Here is a 19,700-nt window from a genome sequence, read left to right on the forward strand (position 1 = left end):
GCCAACGCCAGCTTCTCCACCCAATCATTCTCTCTGTCATTCACATAACACCTCAAATATTGCTGGAGGACACCATTAGCTCTTTCCGCCTGCCCGTTGGTTTCTGGATGACGGGCAGTTGAGAAATTCACCTCTACATGCAATAAGCTCATGAGCTTCCTCCAGAACCTGGAAGTAAATTGTTTCCCTCGGTCAGAAACCACCCTCAAGGGGGCGCCATGCAGCCTAAACACATTTTCCACAAACAATTTAGCGGTTTCTTCCGCTGTGACCGCATGTGAGCAGGCTATAAAGTGGGCCATCTTGGTTAACAGGTCTACCACAACCATGATGGCTGTTTTCCCTTTGGACCTGGGCAGATCAGTCATGAAATCTATTGCCACTGCCTCCCATGGCCTTTCCAGCGTGGGTAGTGGTTCTAATAAACCTGCCGGTGCCCGCCTCTCCCCCTTGGCTCGTTGGCATTGGTCACACCCTCTCACATACTCCCGCACATCTTCCCTGACCTTGGGCCACCAGAATTCCCTGGTAACCAGCCACATGGTTTTGTGTTGCCCAAAATGCCCTGCTGTGGGGCTATCGTGCAGTTGCTTGAGTACCTTTTCCCTCAATTCCCCTTCAGGTATGTATAACGCTCCCTTGTAGTACAACGCCCCGTTTCTCTCCTCAAAACCCCCGGGTTTGTCTCCCTCCCTCCTGAGACCCCTGAGTTTGTCCTGGGCGTATTCATCCTGCACCGTTCCCTCTACCAGTTCCCTTTGCCCCACCAATGCCGCCCCACACACCCAGCGGTCCTCGGGAATGACATGGGTCTCTTCGGGTGCACCCTCTCCCTCCAAATATTCAGGTTTGCGTGAGAGAGCGTCCGCCCTAACGTTCTCTGGGCCTGGTACGTAACAAATCTCAAAGTTAAATTTGGAGAACTCCTGGGCCCATCTCAACTGCCGTTGGTTGAGCACTCGCGCAGTTCTCCAATACTCTAGATTCTTATGGTCCGTGCACACTTGCACCTTCTGTTGTGCACCAATTAGCAGGTGCCTCCATCTCCGGAAGGCCTCATGAATCGCAAGAAGTTCCCGGTCGTACACCGTGTAGTTCCTCTCAGATTTGTTCAGCTTTCGCGAAAAGAAGGCACACGGTCGCCACTCTGACCCCTCCTTCCCCGGCTGCAGAAGAAGCACCGCCCCTATGGCTCTGTCAGAAGCGTCTGTTTCGACCCTCAGCTTTTTTTGTAAATCCACATGTAGAAGTTGTTCATCAGAGGCGAAGGCCCTTTTCAGTTCCTCAAACGCTCGCTCCGCCTCCCCCGTCCAAACAAACTTCTTTTTACTGCTGAGACAGTCCGTGATGGGCGCCGTCAGGTGGGCGAAGTTTCGGATGAACTTACGATAAAAGTTTCCAAACCCTAGGAACCTCTGCACATCCTTCTTGGTCTTGGGTGTTTTCCATTCCAGCACCGCTTGAACCTTGCCGGGGTCCATGGCCAACCCCTTGTCTGACAAGCGGTACCCCAGGAATTCCACCTCCTTGGTATGAAACTGACACTTCTCCAGTTTCACCCACAGCCTGTTGGCTTGCAGCCTGCTCAACACTTCTCTGACGTCTCTCACATGTTGCTCCTCATTCTCCGAATACACCAACACGTCATCTAAGAAGGCCACACAATTCTTGTAGAGCAAAGGCCCCAGTACGTGGTTCATGAAGGCTTGAAAACACGCGGAGCCTGTTTGTAATCCAAAAGGCATAACGAGGTATTCAAATGCCCCCAAAGGGGTGAACATGGTGGTCTTCCATTCATCCCCTTTCCTTATACGTATCAGGTTGTACGCCCCCCTTAGGTCCAGCTTTGTAAAAATCTTTCCTTTCCGCACCCTGGTCAAAATATCATCAATCCTGGGCATAGGAAAAGCCGCCGGCTCTGTCACTGCATTTAACCGCCTAAAGTCACATACCAGTCTCGGCTTGTCCGTGTTTTTTTTATCCACAAAAAACACTGGGCTACCCCCCGCTGCCTTGGACTCTCTGATGAAGCCTCTCTTCAGGTTCTTGTCAATGAACGCTCGCAACTCCTGCATTTCCCTGTCTGACATGGCATACAACTTGCCTACAGGAAGCTGTGCTCCAGGGAGTAAATTGATCTGGCAATCAAAGGGCCTATGCGGGGGTAGTTGGTCAGCTTCCTTCTCGCTGAACACGTCGCTGAGATCAGCATACTGTGGTGGCACCTTCCCCTTCCCCATTACTTCAGTCCCTGCCAGGGTGGCTTGGGCCCCTGCTGACCCCTTTTCCCCCCTGCAGTGTTCTAAGCAATGTGCAGAACCGAAGGAAACCACTCTTTGATGCCAGCCCACCAGCGGATCATGTAAGGCTAGCCAGCTCATTCCCAAAATAATGGGAGCGCCTCCCAAGGTGGCCACATTAAACGCTATCAGTTCTGTGTGCCTTGCCACCCTCATTATCATTGGGACGGTCTGCAAGCTAACTCCTCCTCCCAACAGTTCCCTGCCATCGATCGTGGTCACCTGCAGGGGGTTGCTTAAAGGGATAGTCTGTATCTGATGTTCAGCAGCAAACTCCTTGCTCATAAAATTGCAGGAGCTGCCTGAGTCCAACAGCGCCTTTATTTTTAGGGGGTGTCCATTTTGCAGCTCTAGCGACACTTCAATCACTAGAGCAGGTCGAGGAGCTTCTGGCACGGGCACTTTCACTGCTCTTTGGCCTGGCTGCAGTGCCCTGACGGTGGCAACCAGGCGTTGGCTTTTACCTGCTCCGTTTCTCCCTGCTCTCCCCCCTCAACTGCTCCCACCATCCCTTGCCATTCCTTCCTCTGGGGGCAGACTCTGGCAAAGTGGCCTGGCTGTTGGCAGAGATAGCATTTCCGGGCTCCCTTTCCCTCCTTCTTCGCCCCCTCACTGGGCTTTGAAACTGCGCGCGCGCGGGCTGTTCCGATTTCCATCGGCTCTGCCGGCGGGAAAGCTGGCTCAGGAATGTCTGGAATGCGTAACTCCTTCCAACGTTCCCCTCTCCCTTCCCGCCTCTCCAAGGCTCTTGCCTCCTGGCGCGCTCCAATGGTCAGCGCAGATTTGGTCAGCTGATCCATAGACACCGCCCTGGGGCTCCTGGACAGCTCGTCTTTCACAGCCGAAGAAAGACCTTCTTCAAATAGCATCTGAATGGGTGCTGCCGATAAATCCCACCCCAATCTGTGAATCAGCATGGTAAATTCAGTCCAGTACTCACGGACAGATCTGCTTCCCTGCTTGCAAGCCATTAGCTGTCTGCGCACCACCCCTTCCTCAATATCGCTGGAAAACATGATATCCATTGCACGAAAGAATTTCATAGTGTCCTTTAGGATATCGTTGTGCGTTGCCATCAGGGGTCGAACCCAGTCCCGCGCCCCCTTCTCAAGATGCCCAATTACGAAAGCAACTCGCGATTCCTCATCAGGGAACTCATCAAACTGCACATTCAGGGCATATTGCATCTCGGTCCTAAAGGCATGGTAATCCTTGGGGTCCCCCCCAAACTTCTGCACCAATCCTGGTACCTTTCTGGGGAACTGAGTGGTTCTCCCCTTTTTGTCAGCATCCTGAGCCCTTCTCTCCTCGAGCCTCGCCGTCTGCAGCGCAAGTTGGACCTCCAGAGCTTGATACCTTTCTTCCAAGCTTGGACCAGCTCCAACCCCTGCGTCTCCGGTTCCGACTGGGTTGCTCATGATGCTATCTCCTGCACAGGCAGCGTACAAAGACTGTCAGACTGCTGTCAGGGGATGATTAGCTGCTTGTGCTTAAAATTGTGCCCCTTCAGAGTTTGTGCGGCCCCACAAACCTCTGTGTGTGACAGAGCTCCTCAGACATGTCTGCTCTAGTCACTAGTAGTGTCTGACAGTGGCTGCCTGCGGAAGCGCTTCCAGCAAAGAAGTTCCTTAACGGAAACGCGTCTCCTGGACTCACGACGTGGCAGCTTCCGGCGAAGCATGGGTCTCCCTGCAGTTGCTTCTGACACCTCCCCGCTATTTTCGCTGGATGTGTCTCTCACCCCTTTCTCTCCCCTGCTGTTTCCTGCCTGGGCTGCTGCGTCTCTCTCAGCATTACTGAGATCCTCCTCCAGAAACCCCTCGCTCCCCCTCCTTGTCCCTGCTTTGGCTGCTGACTCTCTCCCAGTCTCTGGGAGCCCTACCAACTCCCTTTCCTCTGATGTCAGTTCCCTGACACTAGACAATGATGTTTATCATGTCTCTTAAACAAGAACAGGAACCTTCAGACTTCAAACCTGGACACAACTATGGTAAGTCCAGTGCCATCTGTGACAAAGCTACATAATGACACTATCCACAGAGGAAGATAGGCTGGAAGAGAAAGTCCAGTTGTGTGTGGTTAGCAACTACCAACAAAATACACACACTGTCTAGACACTTGCACTGTTACATAATAACGTTATCTCATTTTAATAACCTTCTTTTCACTTGTCAAAAACACATGCAGTGCTGTTAGCAATCATGGCACGAACAGCTTCGCAATGAGCTTTTACTGATACCGTAATTGTGATAGTTTATGCAGCAGATGCATTCCTTGATCCATGGCAGTGTTTTGGGGATTAAGCACAGCCTAGTGCCCCTCAAGACTTATGCTGGCCTAGCAGAGCAGGGGACAGCCTGCAGGAAAATAGGAGTCTGTTTGTGGCTGCCTGCAAGGGAGGAACCACAAAAAGCAATCTTACATTTGTTTAACATAGTCTGCATCCACATTCTTACTTATTGGAATCCCAGGCCTCTGAACACAAAAGTTTGCTCAAACAAACAAACTGCTTGGGTGCAGCAGATTTCAGTGCAATATGCTGCTGGGTCTTTTGGAGAAGATTAAAAAAAACACCTTCTGCATATTTTCTCCTCTAGAATTATTTCTCCTAGCATATGTTTCTGATGACTTATCTCTGCTTCTTTTTTTTCTCTTAAGAAAAACCACATCATAAATGTCAACAAGGAACCTGTGGCCGAAGCTGATATTATGGCCACTAATGGTGTGATTTATGCTGTGAATACCGTTTTACAACCATCAGGTAGGTCACGTTAGGTTCAGGAATAAAAGAGATCTCCACCCCCTCCCTCAGGTTTGCTTCTCTTTCCTAAGGAGTTAAGGTCACATTATTATTGCTGTGGAGCAGCAGCGAAATGCACATTTCCTGTGCAGCAGGAAACAAGTGGGTAATTCTCATCTTCCTGAGAAACATTATATTTTCAGTCTCCAAAGCCCTCATTCACTTCAACAGGAGGGCGCACATGAAGCGTTAGGAAAACTGCATGTGCCATATACGTGATTGGAAACATTGGGAGGGAAGAAGGGAAAGTGATTTTGCAGGACTGTGAATCATAATTTCCTTTGACAATTTAACAAAAAACATACTGGACACAATATTTTTGGGTGGGTGGGAGTCAGCTTACAAGCAGGCTGCTCCTGGTGAGCCAGCTCAAAGGACTCCTTTGAGAACAAACAGGATGTTTGCCTGCCTACTCATCCATGAGAATGATGGTAGTGGTGTTGATTTGAGCTCCAGGCCTCTTTACTTAATATGGAAGTGCTGAAGACAGCAGAGTTGGAAGAGAGGCCCCAGGATCACCTAGTCCAGCCCCCTGCAATGCAGGAATATGCAGCTGTCCCATATGGGAATCAAACCTGCAACCTTGGCGTTATCAGCACCACACTCTTAACTACTACTTCTATCATCCCTAGCCATTTCCCATGCTTGCTGGGACTAGTGGGAGTTGTAGTTCTGCAAAATCTGGAAGGCTAAAGGTTCCCCACATCCCAACCTATGTTCTTAATTGTGGTCTACCCGAAAGTCTACCAGTTTTGGTGGATGGAGGGCAATGATAGGAGCAGTGGACAACTCCTAAAAATACAATGTACAATCCAGCTGTAGTATTTTCCCTTTCCTGCATATGGCAACAAAGCATTTCTCTTAAGGAAGTATCTAGGATAGTATGTGGAATTTTATGGGTTTGCGCACAGAGCAGCAATGTTTGGTTTCTTGGACAGACTGACAGCAGAGTTCGAAGCACTGGTATAGAGTTGTTTCCATTGCATTTAGTTCCTTCCATAAATTTGTGTCCTGCCTGTTCATTTGATGCTTAAGGTAGCTCAAGAAACGAAACACCAACCCAAAATAAAAGCATTACAACAGAACGCTGTAATTTGGTCTTCTAAATTAATGGAAGCAGAAAACATCCACAAGTGTATTTGAATGTTGTTTGAATGTTGTTTGTGTCTTTTAGCTTACAGGCCTAACGAAAGAAGCGATGAGCCTGCAGATCCGGCACTGGAAATCTTCAAGCAAGCCTCTGCATTATCCAAGGTAAGCATAATGCTCAAGCAGCATATAGAGACATTTCTGATGTCCCTGTATTTGGACATGGACAACATAGATCATATCACTGGAAACTACATTCAGATTAAATTATTATAATTTATTTACTTGTTCCACTTTTAAACTGTCCTCTTCAATTAAGATCCTGGGGCAGCTTGTAAAATATCTAGTTGAAACTATAATAAAACCACTAAACCCTTAACCACTAATTTTATAATCATCATCATCATATTCAGGCTCCCAAAATCAAGACAGCAGAGGGCAATGTAATCACAACAGACCTTGAAGACATCAATCTCCTGCAAAGGCCAGGGTAGACAGATGTGTCTTAAGCTGCTATCTTCCAGATCAGTTATACTCACATGTTGTGAAGAGGGCAGGGAGAGGAGAGCCCATGTGAGTTAAGGACTTGGCCCACTGACTTTATGTCACCACACATAGAGGCTTGCAACAGGAGGTACTCTTTGAACATATCCAAAAATGTGCTTGCTTGGAAAGATCTCCCACTGATTACAGTGAAATTTGCCTGTCTGCAGCCCCCTCCTAAAATCACAATCCCAAGTATGTAGTGAACCATACAGAACCAATGGAACTGGTATCCATGGATCAGATGTGAAATACTTTGTACCAGCTCCCTAAATCATGCTATGCAATCTCTCATTTGGCCATATTTGAATGGCCTCCAAAGTAATGGCTGTGGTGCAAATGGCCTCCCCCAGGCACAGCCTGCTTCTCCCAGTTTTCTTTCCATCTTTACAGAGGCTTACGGTGGTAGCAGCCGAGGGCTGAAGTTAGACCTACAGCAGCTTTTCAAGTGGTGCAGGGGAAACTGCAGGGCACACCAATACTGTTCTGACACAAGCTTCCTTCGGATTAGTCCACTGGTCCCTGCCCCCACCCCCACAACACTGCTCTAATACGGGCAAGACCCATGCTTACTAAAGGGGTGTTTTTGTTTGGGGTTTTCAATTGCACACCAATTTGCTATAAAATTATATAAATATTATTGATTTGTTTCATCTGTACAAATGTAAACGTTCTCTCTCTTTCCCCCCCTTGCAGATTTCCCACAGGAATGTTCGATTAGGTAAGCAAAATTTACATGCCACATAACTTAAATGGTTCCTCTGTTGTGTGACAGCTACCAGGATTTGTAGTAGCATCCCTTGCCTCACCCATGAGAACCATTTGTGTTCTCTCAGAACATGGGCATGTTTAATCCACTCACAGGGACCTCCATATATTCCAGGCATCTTCACTTGAAATCCTATGAGTGCTGTGTGGGTGCTTGCCAATGGAAACATTTTTAGCCACACTCTCAGTGGGGCTCATGTATACTCTGGACCCCCTCTGAATTTGCCTGCTGTTGTACCCTTCTGGGAAGCAATGCCATTCCCTCCTTTCTTACTGAGGCTTTCCTTCTCTTTGTTACTTGTAGGCTCTTCAAGGGCAATTCGCTAAGGCTGAGTTGAACTATCAGCTATGAAAAAATGTTTTGGATAACAAGGAATGTGAAATGCCCCAGTCAAAATACAAACATGTGTTGGAAGTAGGGAGATATGCTCAGCCATATTTCCCTGTCTCCCACTGCTCCTTTCAGGGAGACAGACCACTGGTCCATTTAGGTCAATAGGGATGCAGGTGGCATTGTGGTCTAAACCACTGAGCCCCTTGGACTTGTTGATTGGAAGGTCGGCGGTTCGAATCCGCGTGACGGTGGTGAGCTCCTGTTGTTCTGTCCTAGCTCCTGCCAACCTAGCAGTTCGAAAGCATGCCAGTGCAAGTCGATAAATAGATGCCACTGCCGCAGGAAGGTAAATGGCATTTCTGTGCACTCTGGTTTCCGTTGCGGTGTCCTGTTGCACCAGAAGCAGTTTTGTCATGCTGGCCACATGACCCAGAAAGCCGTCTATGGACAAACGGTGGCTCCCTTGGCCTGAAGCAAGATGAGCACCACACCCCAGTCGCCTTTGACTGGACTTAACTGTCCAGGGTTCTTTACCTTTTACCATCTAGGTCAGTACTGCCCACACAGGACAGCAGCTGCTCTCTAGGGTTTCAGTCAGGGTTTCTTCCCAGCCCTACCTGGAGATAGGGAACATTGCTTGGCTGCTTAGGCAATGTGAGGGACAGGTTTCCTTTCCCTTGCATAGTAGGCAAACAATCCCTCTCCTCTTGTCCTGCCTGGTCTAGACATGCAACAGAGTGAGGTGATAAAATCCTGAGGCAACAGAGTGGTCTATGCCATTGCAGCCTGCAGATGGTAGATTATATTTTTTGAACACTTCCCCACATTTTAAAAAACACCTCCTTTTAAATAAAAGCTAGGTTCTGGCTCAGTCTATTCCCTGCTCTGTGACAAGGGAGGGCTTGTGGGGTGTTGTTTTAACAGAGGGACATATTTTATAAATGTAATTCCCCCACCTGGAATCTGAAGTGGTACTCTTCATTCTTCCATCTCAGGATGTTGCCACCAAATTCACAACAAATTATGCTGTGTATGTAAATATAATGTATTGGTCAGGAGACACCTAGATGTCTCAGTGCATACTCAGTCAAGGGAATACTATACCCCACTGTGAAGGGGATAGTATACTATTATATCATATCACCTCATTCTTGCAAATTGCCATGTGTATGCCAGAGCACTGTGGCATAGGCATCCAACTTCGTTTAATGAAGCTTAGCAAATCCAGTGGAATTAAGTATCTGGGAATGAGTGCCCGATTGCAGTCAATGTTCAAAACAAACACTGTAGGCACATTCTAAAGCATCTTTCAAGCAATTCAGTTTTCATTTGGCTGTGAACAGCTTTAGAGAGGAACAAAATAACATAGTGGTAGTAAATGGTTTACTGATTTTAATTTGAGAAGACCTCTGACTGTCTTTTTGATGCAGCCATAGATGATTAATGCAGTTGTGCTTATGACAGCGTCTCCTTCTCTCCTTTTTCAGCTCCTGTGTATTCCAGATTGTTAGCCAGAATGAAACACTAAAGCAACAGCCATTATGTATATGTAAAGCACAACCACGGATTCAACTAGCTTTTGCCATTGGGTTGCTGAAAAGAAGGACTTTGTTTTCTACAAAACAACAACACCAACACCCACACATACACACATGCCACCATGTATTACACAAAGGTTATGTTTTTTTCAACTGAAATGAAGGAGAGAAAATAAAAGCCATATATATTTAAACCATTGTTTGATAAGCCTAATTTTGTTACAGTTGGTAGTTGAGAATTCAGGAAGCCTCAGGTATGTGTGTCTACTCCAAAATTATTTAGGCCCAGCCTCCAGTTGTGCAAGAGCTAAAAATGACTTCGATTGCAAGACACGCTAAAATCAATCCCTCTCTGGTTAGTATTTAATAAAAATGTTTAAGGTTTGCATGCGCTGTCAAGAACTGCACACACTGCCTTATGCTCAGAATCCTATTGAATATCTGAGGCTTTGGCTTTAGAAAAGGGAGTTATTCAGAAATGCAGCCTGGCTTTCAATTGCTACAGTCTGTCTACATGGTTTTGAGTGCAGGTACGTAGACTGATCCTGCACTTTTGCACACCGACACTGCTAAAACCAAGATTCGTGAAGCTCATTTGTCCAAATTGGCCCTTCGCATTCTTGAGGGTCAGTGAGATTAATGGTCCGTTTTCTATAAGGTGCTAACAGTAGTATTTTCCTACTTAACAGAGTTTTGTCGTGAAATATTTTAGAAGATAGCCACAGAAGCATTTATTATTCATTTCTATATGTATATTGGTAGGTACGGATGGATCATGAGTGGTCTCTGTACTGTGGTGCTTTTCTTTTTCTTTAAAAAAAACAACAGAGTTTTTAAAAGAGTCTTGCTTTAGAATAATAATCCAACTTTGTGACTTTTCCATAGTTTATGGCTTGAGGCTTGCAAACTTACAGATAGGATATTCTGATTTGGTCTCTCATTGTTAATGGGGTTGGTTGGGGCTTTCAGCTACATTTTGAAAATGAAGGCAACAAGCTTCATAGCAATTACATAAAATCTTAATACGTACCTGTTTTCAGAGCACACATGACTTAGACTTAAATTTGTATGTGGACATTTTAAAGGATGTAAAAGTACAGCTTGTGCCTTCAATTAAAACTGGCTATTTAGGTCACAATACAGGTGCTACAGAACTAGCTGCCTACATGCTGTGGAAGCTTTCTCATTCATCCACCCCTAATAGAGAACAAAACCTGTCAGAAATTCAGGAGATTTTCTTTTAAAAGGGGGGAGTTTCGATGTAACGTTCACTTACAAAAAGCTGCCTGTGTGTGGACAAACTATCACACATTCTAACACAAGCTCTCTGAATTGCGGCCTATAGTCTTAAGAGACTTTGCTAGGCACTCTCTGAACAATGCCAGTTGTGTACTTCAGCAAGAACATGTGGTTTTTATTTTCTTCCCTCCTGTGCTTTGAAAATGTTCCACACAATTCTGTGTCTTGGCTTTTTTTTTTTTTAAGCCTCATTGATGATATTAGGGAATTTGCATGATATAAGCTATGGTTTGATCAGTGCTGTCAATTAGCTTTTGTTTACACATATGGTTCTAACTTTAATATCTTTTTTCCTTCCTGAGCCTGACAATACATCCTCTCTGTAATGTGGTCATAGAGCAATCCCTCATCAAAACCTTCAAATAAACAATTCATTTGTGATAAAACTTGGGTTTTCTTTTAAATATATAAATTGACTGTGTCAGTAATATTACAAGTGACATCAGCATACTTTGTTTAGGGACACAGTTTTACCTCAGATAGCTTTTAAGAAATCTCTTGAGTACCACCCCAAAATACTGCAAAGTCTTTCTGCAGATTTTACACATTGTGAAGCTTTTCTTTCAGCCATTTACCTCAGAGTATTACCTCACACTATCCTGGCAGTGAGGAAGTAGGACACTGCCATCTCAGTTTGCACATGGTAACTTATTTGTTTGACAGTATCTCCATGTGAAAATCATACCCATTTCTCTTTTTTAGAAAGAAGGTTCAAAAAGCAACTTTCCTTGATATGGCAAGTTTTGATACAAAGCAGTCATTTTCAAATGTGGGCACTTTCAAGCATTCAGATTCAGATATGGGATGGCACAGAGGCCTGGCAGAATTGGCAGGGCTGGGGGGGGGGAGAGAGAGAGAGAGAGAGAGATTGAAAGTGTTGCATAAATATTTTACAATATTCTTTGTTTAATTTCTTGGACATATTCATGAGATAGCTTAAAGACGCCCTTCACCCACTATTTATTTATTTGTAACTATTTGGACTAATTAATTATTTATAACTCAAAACAACTACAAAAATGTGATTAAGAAAGTTTTTTTGAAAAATAAATAAAAATAAAGTAGCACGTGGTTGGCAAAGCCAGGCTTTCAGCAATTATCAAGAGCTTTGTGAACATGAAACATAGTTGGAGAACAAATATTTTGTTCCCGGTGTTTTGTTATCTGTGCATCAAACTATTCTGTTGATTGCGTAGGTGCCATATTCATGAACATGCTATGGTAATGCTATCAGCTGGCACCGTTAAGAGCTCATTTGCCAGGTACCCCAGTAAATGCCTACTTCTCCCAATGACACTTAGTTCAAAGGACTTTTTGTGCATTTGTAGTCCTTCCAAGAACCCAGTAAAGTAGGGCACTATTAACATCCCTGCAAAGCCGGGCACTATCAATTAGTAATCCTTGCAATAACCCTGGGAAGTAGGGCACTGTTAATCAATACCAGCTTACCCAAGATTGCCCAGCCAGCCAGTCAGTGCTCCAGCAAAAGTCTGATTCTCTTCCTTGCCTAATTCATCAGTCATTACGGTGTAGCACCACCTCTAGATTTCCACATTTAATGATGGTGCTGGATTTCTCAGTGACACATGTCCCTTCCTATGTATAATTTATTGACAGAACCTGTGGCCTTTGAGCTGCTGTTCGACTCCACTGATTATGCTTCTGGGGCAGATGGGAGTCAAAGTCCAGCAACATCTGAAGGGCCACAGGTCCCCCACCCCGTTTTAAAGCATTCTGGTGTGCACAAGAATTGGAATCAAAGGAAAATATTCAGAATCCTATATAGAACTAAGCACTTCAAACAGGAGTCTGCAAGCCACATCCCAATGCCTCCCTTGCCATTGCTCATGCTAATGAGGAGATTTCACCCCTCCCATACCCAAGAATCTCCTGATGATCTCCTGATGGTCTCTGCTGACTCTCCAGAGAGGAGGAGGAGTGTCCTGCCTATCTACTTATTCTGCCCAACAACATATCTGTGTGTGTGAGAGAGAGTCAGTCAGTCAATGTATCGGAGAAAGTGAGAGTGTTGGAGATCCTAGAGATAAGATTGCTGCTAAGTGCAGCTGCAGACTCTCAGTGTAGCATTGATTTATGCTTAGAATATTCAGCTCTGTATATAGTTTTGTATCATAGTTGTAGTTATAGAATAAAAGGAAGATATTCTACAGAGCTGCTCTCCGAGTGGTTTATACTCTGCAAAACTCTGCTGCGCAACGACTGTATTATTGAGACAGTGAATCCGGTGCTCTCAGCTCTAAGCTGTGAGTCCACAGCACTGTGACCTGTTCCTGCGAGAAAGGAGGTCTCTGGCAGTGCTACCCAGCTCGCCCAACCCAGTCGGGGTTGAGGTGCATGAGTCCAGTTGGCGCACTGGCTCTAGGGCGATGCTGACAGCTAAGCCCTGGGAATCTTGCCCTTTTCCATACCCAGCGGAACTATTTGCTACGACACAGTTTGAGTTAGTATTACGCATCCTATTCAAGGGACTCCCGTGCTCTTTTTCAATATAAGATGCAGGTTTGTCCAATCATAGAAGCATAAGAACAGCATGCTGGACCAGGGCAATTTCTAGTCCAGCATCCTATTCTCACAGCGGCCAAAGAGATACTTGTGGGAAACCTGTAAGCAGGACCTGGGCACAAACACACTCCCCTCCTGTGGTTTCCAGCAACTAGTATTCAAGAGCATTGTTACCTCTGGCTGAAGAGGCAGAACATAGTTCTTGATAGCCTTATCCTCCACAAATCTGTCCAATCCTCTTTTAAAGGATCCTCTTTTAATTCAACAACAGTTGAACAGGGTCAAGTGGTGATGCCTTCCAAGAATTTCCATTTCTGGGGTGGTGAAGGTGACTTTCAAATTGTGGTCTTACTCAAAGGGAAGGGAAACCCTTCCCCCCTACCATAAACTAGGAGAGGAGGGAGTGTCACAGAGTAGGCCAGGCTGTTGTTTTTCTTCCACAGGGGAATATTCAAATATAAATGACCTCGTCTGAAGCCTGAGTGGCACCACTTGGTTCTTCTCACTGTATAAGCAGACCTAATGTTTACACAGGAGAAGTTGAAGCATTTCCTTCAAGAGAATACTTCTGACCTCTTAGAGCTACTTCTTTTCCTCATATCCCCAAGAATGGGGATAATAGCATGTGCAATACTGTGGTTTGGAACAAAAAGCAATGGTGCACTGAAGCACAGCACTATTAAGTGCTAGAGGGATTCCGATAAACAATGGGCGTGAAAGAAAATGCTTCAATGGCTTAAAATAAGAACCGAGTGCTTCCGAAGAAAAACAAGCATCCCAAATTCTCACAGGAGAAATATACATTTAAGAGCAGAAGAACTATGCCAGAACAGCATAGTTTGACAGAGAGGGCTGCTCTCCAAAAGGAGAATTCTCAAAGTCTTCAGTGTTCTGTGCTCTGGATCAGGGGTGAATGGAGACAAGGTCCAGCCAGACTTCACAAACAAAAATCAAGCGCAGCACAGCAAAACCAAGCTCACAGATGTTCTAAAGGCAAACAAGGAAATGAAAGAGGAACTTTTGAAAAAGGAAGGATTATTCACATATTTCAAAACTAGTCTTAGACATCTATTGTACTGCCAGCTCAGGAGAAAGCAACCTTAAATTATTACAGTGAAATATCAAATCCTATTTGGTTCTAAGCAAGTGAGTCACAAATCTGAAAGTCATTTTTACTCACCTGCAATAAACTGACAAGACAATCCTATGCAAGTCTAGGTAAAGGGATCCCTGACCATTAGGTCCAGTCGTGGCTGACTCTGGGGTTGTGGCGCTCATCTCGCTTTATTGGTCGAGGGAGCTGGTGTACAGCTTCTGGGTCATGTGGCCAGCATGACCAAGCCACTTCTTGCAAACCAGAGCAGCATACGGAAACACCGTTTACCTTCCCGCCGGAGCGGTACCTATTTATCTACTTGCACTTGACGTGCTTTCAAACTGCTAGGTGGGCAGGAGCAGGGGCTGAGCAACGGGAACTCACCCCATTGCAGGGATTCAAACCGCAAATTCCACTAAGTTCAATAGGACTTACTCCAAGGTATAGGATTACAGCCTAACCTGTCAGGCCTATTCAGAGTGCCACTATTATGTCTGTGGCTCATTGCCTACATATATTAACAAACTCCATTATGGGACCTGGCAGTTTTGTATAAGCATCACATTTGTGACTTGTGTCCATTTGGCACACTGGAAGAACTCTGTTTTTTACTTCCATTTTGTATCCATGCTTATGAGCTTCCTTACTCTATGAGGCATCAGCAGCTGATAGCATCTCCACTTTTGGTTCACGTAGAATTTGTTATGATCAAATTCACGGGTGATAAAATTCATGCTCCCTAAAATGGCAAAACCCTCTGGGTCAACACTGTTGCCTTTTTAACTATACTTCTTACCACTCATCTTAACCCTGATGTGTGAGGATATTCATCTTACCACTTAGGAGGATAATACAGGGGCCATATTCACTCCCATCCACAGCAGTATGGAAGTGGATCCTCTGCCTTCTTGCTAAATTATTATTGGGTGGACATGACCCATGTGACCATCCTATCCACTGACATTCACCTGAGTGGTTACATCATTTGCATGGTAGAGTGCAGTTGTCATCTTCTTTGGCGATCACTCATAGCTGAGTAAGAGTAGCAGTCACACCCTTTTAGAACCACCACATAGATAATGCTATCTATGGCACTAGAAGTCCACCTAGATACACAGTTGTGAAAATCTCAAATTGTGCATTTTTGCAATTTTAAATTTTTTAAGAAAACCAAAACAAGTGTAAATAAATTATGCAAATCTTCTGGCCGTGCGCAGTGCTTCCCACATGACATTGTTTACATAGCAGAGAGGAGCAAAGAAACATGGTAAAGACGGGTGGCACCTAAGAATGCACCACCTCATCCTATGTTAATGTACCACAGAGCAGGACTGCACTGCCCTTCTGACCTCCATCTGGTTGAGTCACAGCAGCATACCGGGATCCAGGACTGCAGTGGTGGTGAGATTGTTGTGGTACAAACACACCTGTGCCCTGCACTGGCTTTGCCATGGCTCTGCCCTTCTCCTCTCCTCTCATCTCTGTTTAGCGTTCTCCTTTCTTTATGTGATGGACTCTCCACCAACATTCATTATAAGCCGTCTGTCGAAAGCCAGGAGGAAGCTCCATTTGTTTAAAGCATTGACCAACAGGGGAAAAAATGTAATTCACTCAGATCAAAACAGCTTCTGCTATTGTGTTCTCTATGAGAGGATTCCAGAGATTTATTGAGGATCATTCCTTGCCAAGTTCAGCACTACCCCAGGCTCCATGCCTGTGAAATACTTTGTTCTTGGCACAGGCACCTCCATCAGGGAAAAAAATAGCTGGAAACCTTTATGCTCTCAAGAGGAGCACAAAATGTCAACTGTTGCTAAAGTGGACTTCAGTGAAGCAATCTCCCCACCCACCCACTTTTTCCTAACAAGAGACTAGATTTGTCCAGAGACATTTGTGAGTCTGGGCTACTGACTCCTAACTGCACCTAGGCAGAACCATTCGTAACTTGCACCCTGACCAGTAGCTCCAAGCCTGACTCTCTGAACCAGGTGAAAAGGGGTCAGCAGGCAGCAGCAGAGCAAGCTGACTGGGGGCCTGGGACCAGCCGGGGCAGGATGCTCCGTGGGGCCTCCAAGGAGTCTGTCTGCCTCCTCCCACTCAGACCCCCTACAGCTGAAGGGGAGGCAGCGAGCGGACCGTTTGGGGCAGTGTGGAGCCTGCGAGCGCCCAAGCCGCCTTGTCACTCCCAGGAGAGATGCGTGGCACGCTGCAGGCCCCGTGGTGAGTGCCGCCCAGCATTTTGTCACCCCTTCAGTGGTGACACATGGTGCGGACCGCCCCCACTGCCCCCCTTCCTCCGCCCCTGTCAGTGGGACCAGCTGCCCCAGAGGCAGAGATGCTGGATACTCAGACCTCAACATCACGCTTAAGGCATATTCTGGAGCCCGTTAGCTGGATGCATCAACACTTGAACCTCTCCTTCTGCAGAACTGGCCTCTTGCACACATTCTAATACCTGTCTATTAATGCAGGTAATAAGCTTGCAGGGAATTAACAAGAGAGAAGATGCCTTGATAATCCCTGACATCTTGGCTTCAGCCATGTTTCTCTCCACACACCCCATGCCACTCTCTTATAACCTCGTTTGCTGTTTTGTAGCTCTTTCAGTTAGCCCCCTGACAGCATCCCCAGGGGTCCTACTGCCCTGTAAATGGAAATTTAGTAAAATCCATGAATGCTGACCCACTCCTACCTATTTTCTTTCACAGTTCCTCTCCATTGCAGCTTTTATTTTTTCAGATTTTTTGTGTGGTACTAATATAATGATAATATAATTATCATTCTTGTTTAAAGCAACCCTAGATCAGGAGTGGCCCTTCAGATGTTGTTGAACTCCAACTCCCATCAGCCCCAGCCACCTTGGCCATTAAGTTCCTTATCCCTGATTTGGATGTTCCTGGGAACTGGAATCATTCTGAGTGTCACTCATTGCAGGAGATTGCTGGGGCTGCTGCCTTATCATCTCTGCAACATAATAATTGGCATGGTTTAAATGCCGAATGGAAAAGTTCATATTTCAAAGTGTTAAAAATTAGAATAAGTTCAAAGAAGTGAGAATTTTGAAAAATGGCTGTATTGTGGTTCACATATTGTTTCAGAAAGGTGTGAATTAGGTATGTTTGCCTTTAAATGCAAACTGAAGTGAATTTCTCCTCCATCCCTATCAGTGACATTATGTGCCCACTGCTATATCTAATGTATATGTTTTAATATGCGATTTTCAGCCAGTACATCAGGATCCAATGGTGGATCATCAGTTATCAGAATATTGTTACCAGAGGTAAGGACGAGGGGTGGGTGGGGGGCAATATGTAGGATCTCTAGGCTACTGAATGGGATAGTTGAAAGGGCTATCAAAAGGGAACATTTCCAACAATGAGCTTTCTTAGTAAAAAAAACACAAAACGATCTAGAAACAACCATCTTTAAAACAGCATTAAATGAACTCTTTTTATTACAGATGCTCTCCTCCCTTAAACTTTTCACTGCTGCTCTGCAAATGAATTTAAATACAGGGAAAGAAACTCGCACAGTGTCCTGTTCCAAGAGAAATTCCATACATAGGGGACTTCGATTGTAAAGTGTGCGTTTTCTCAGCCGTGTGGAAAAAGTGGAACATTGTTTTCCTAGTTTACAAAGAGGGCTTGGAGTTGATTTGACCCATGGGCTGATGTTTGGGTGGTCGGCCGAAGGAAACCGCGCAGCAACCTCTCTAGCAGATGCACTATTGACATGTGCGTGCATCTCATTAGGAGGCTTCTCAACACTTTGCTGTTGAATGTGTAACAGTGGGAGCATTCATTTGTATTTGGAGGCCACCCAGGGTAAAATAGTCAGCAGTAGGAAAAAGAAAAGGAAGGGCCACAACAGAGGCACAACTCCCGAGATCTTTCAAACAGACAATGAGAAAGGCAAAGGTGAAACCACCCACATGCTATTACAGTGGTACCTCTGGTTATGAACTTAATTCATTCTGGAGGTCCGTTCTTAACCTGAAACCATTCTTAACCTGAGGGTACCACTTTAGCTAACGGGGCCTCCCGCTGCCACTGCCACTGCCACCGCGCCACCGCCACACAATTTCTGTTCTCATCCTGAGGTAAAGTTCTTAACCTGAGGTACTACTTCCGGGTTAGAGGAGTCTGTAACCTGAAGTGTTTGTAACCCAAGGTACCACTGTACTGAGAAACATCATGTCACATATATCACACACAGAGACAAGCAACAGTCATTATTATGTAGTTGCTATAAATGACCAATCATATCATCGTATAAATGACTGGAGGCGTGTACCTTTTAGGTTGGACAGCAAAGTGGGGATGGTGGTGTGAAAATGGGAGAAGGCTAAGAAGGCGGCTGAACCAACAGTATAGCGTTTCAGTTCATGCAAACAACGAGCACTGTGGTGTTTAGCTGTCACACAGTCGCTAGCCTTTGTCCCATTTTCCACTGGGAACAGGAAAATGGCTTGCAGAATAGATTCCTAGAGAGAAAATAAGTATGAAGTCACTTCTAGTACTGTTGGTTGAAAGGCAGGACATAAAAAGGGAACATAAATAACTGGCATGAGATTGTGTTGGTTTTAAACAATATTGTAAGATGCGATGTGATCAAGGGGTGGGGCGATATGGGTGATGTGCTGGTAGGTCTCTGGATGATTCGCACTGGATCAGGAAGGATTTTTGTTTTACAATAGCTGCAACAAAATTGCTTCCTGAGGCCTTAAATTATACTGTTCAGATGAAGGGATAACCAGGAGTGGGGTTTTCTGTGGAAAGATGGTGAGTTCTGTTCAGTTCCATTAAAGATTCCAGAGTCCAAATGAGACAGGACTAGTTAAATTTCTCGGTACATTTAATGAGCACATTTCCACCCCTGCTATGTTTCAAATGACAATAGCTGGTCTGAATCTGCTATTTAGATTGGGATGAAATCTCCCTTGGTGTCATTTAGAGGGATTCGAAGTCACATCTAGCTTGGGCCTAAGGGAAGATTGTGAAATAAAGTCTGTGGTTTTCCGTAGAAGTTGATTCATCCCATGCTCGTAACAAGGGGTCACTCCCATAGTCACTGTGCTTAGGGGTGCTGATCTCAGTGGCTAGACATATCTTTAAACACCACAGCTACAATCCTTATTTTGTTGCTCATTGAGACTCAGGTTACAAATTCAGCAAAACTGGAAAGCTTTTCCTGGATCATGCTACAGCTGGCTGCAAGTAATAGTTGGTGGTAGTGGTGACTGAACCCATACGAGAGCTTCTCCATTGGGTAGGGCATATGAAACTCCAGCTTCTTGCACGTCACACGTGTGACATCATGCACACGACATTGCCCCCCCCCAACTGCCTTCGCAAGCTGGTGCCTCTGGGGCCAGGAGTATGAGGTTGGGGGGGGGATTCCTCCATCTCCT

At 45.4% G+C, this 19,700-nt stretch overlaps 1 protein-coding gene across 1 annotated transcript in view; it reads left to right on the forward strand.

Moving 5' to 3' along the window:
- The window catches only part of TGFBI (transforming growth factor beta induced), a 46,859-nt gene extending 37,293 nt beyond the window's left edge, over positions 1-9,566 (forward strand). The window contains exons 14-17 of the mRNA XM_082211607.1: positions 4,959-5,061; positions 6,275-6,354; positions 7,429-7,453; positions 9,322-9,566. Coding sequence (XP_082067733.1) covers positions 4,959-5,061; positions 6,275-6,354; positions 7,429-7,453; positions 9,322-9,362 — 249 coding nt within the window. The 3' untranslated portion in view covers positions 9,363-9,566. The remainder of the gene's footprint in view (positions 1-4,958; positions 5,062-6,274; positions 6,355-7,428; positions 7,454-9,321) is intronic.
- Positions 9,567-19,700: the final 10,134 nt, after the last annotated feature.

This window comes from Podarcis vaucheri, assembly GCF_965113315.1.
Source record: "Podarcis vaucheri genome assembly, chromosome: 2".
NCBI classification, from domain to species: Eukaryota; Metazoa; Chordata; class Lepidosauria; order Squamata; family Lacertidae; genus Podarcis; species Podarcis vaucheri.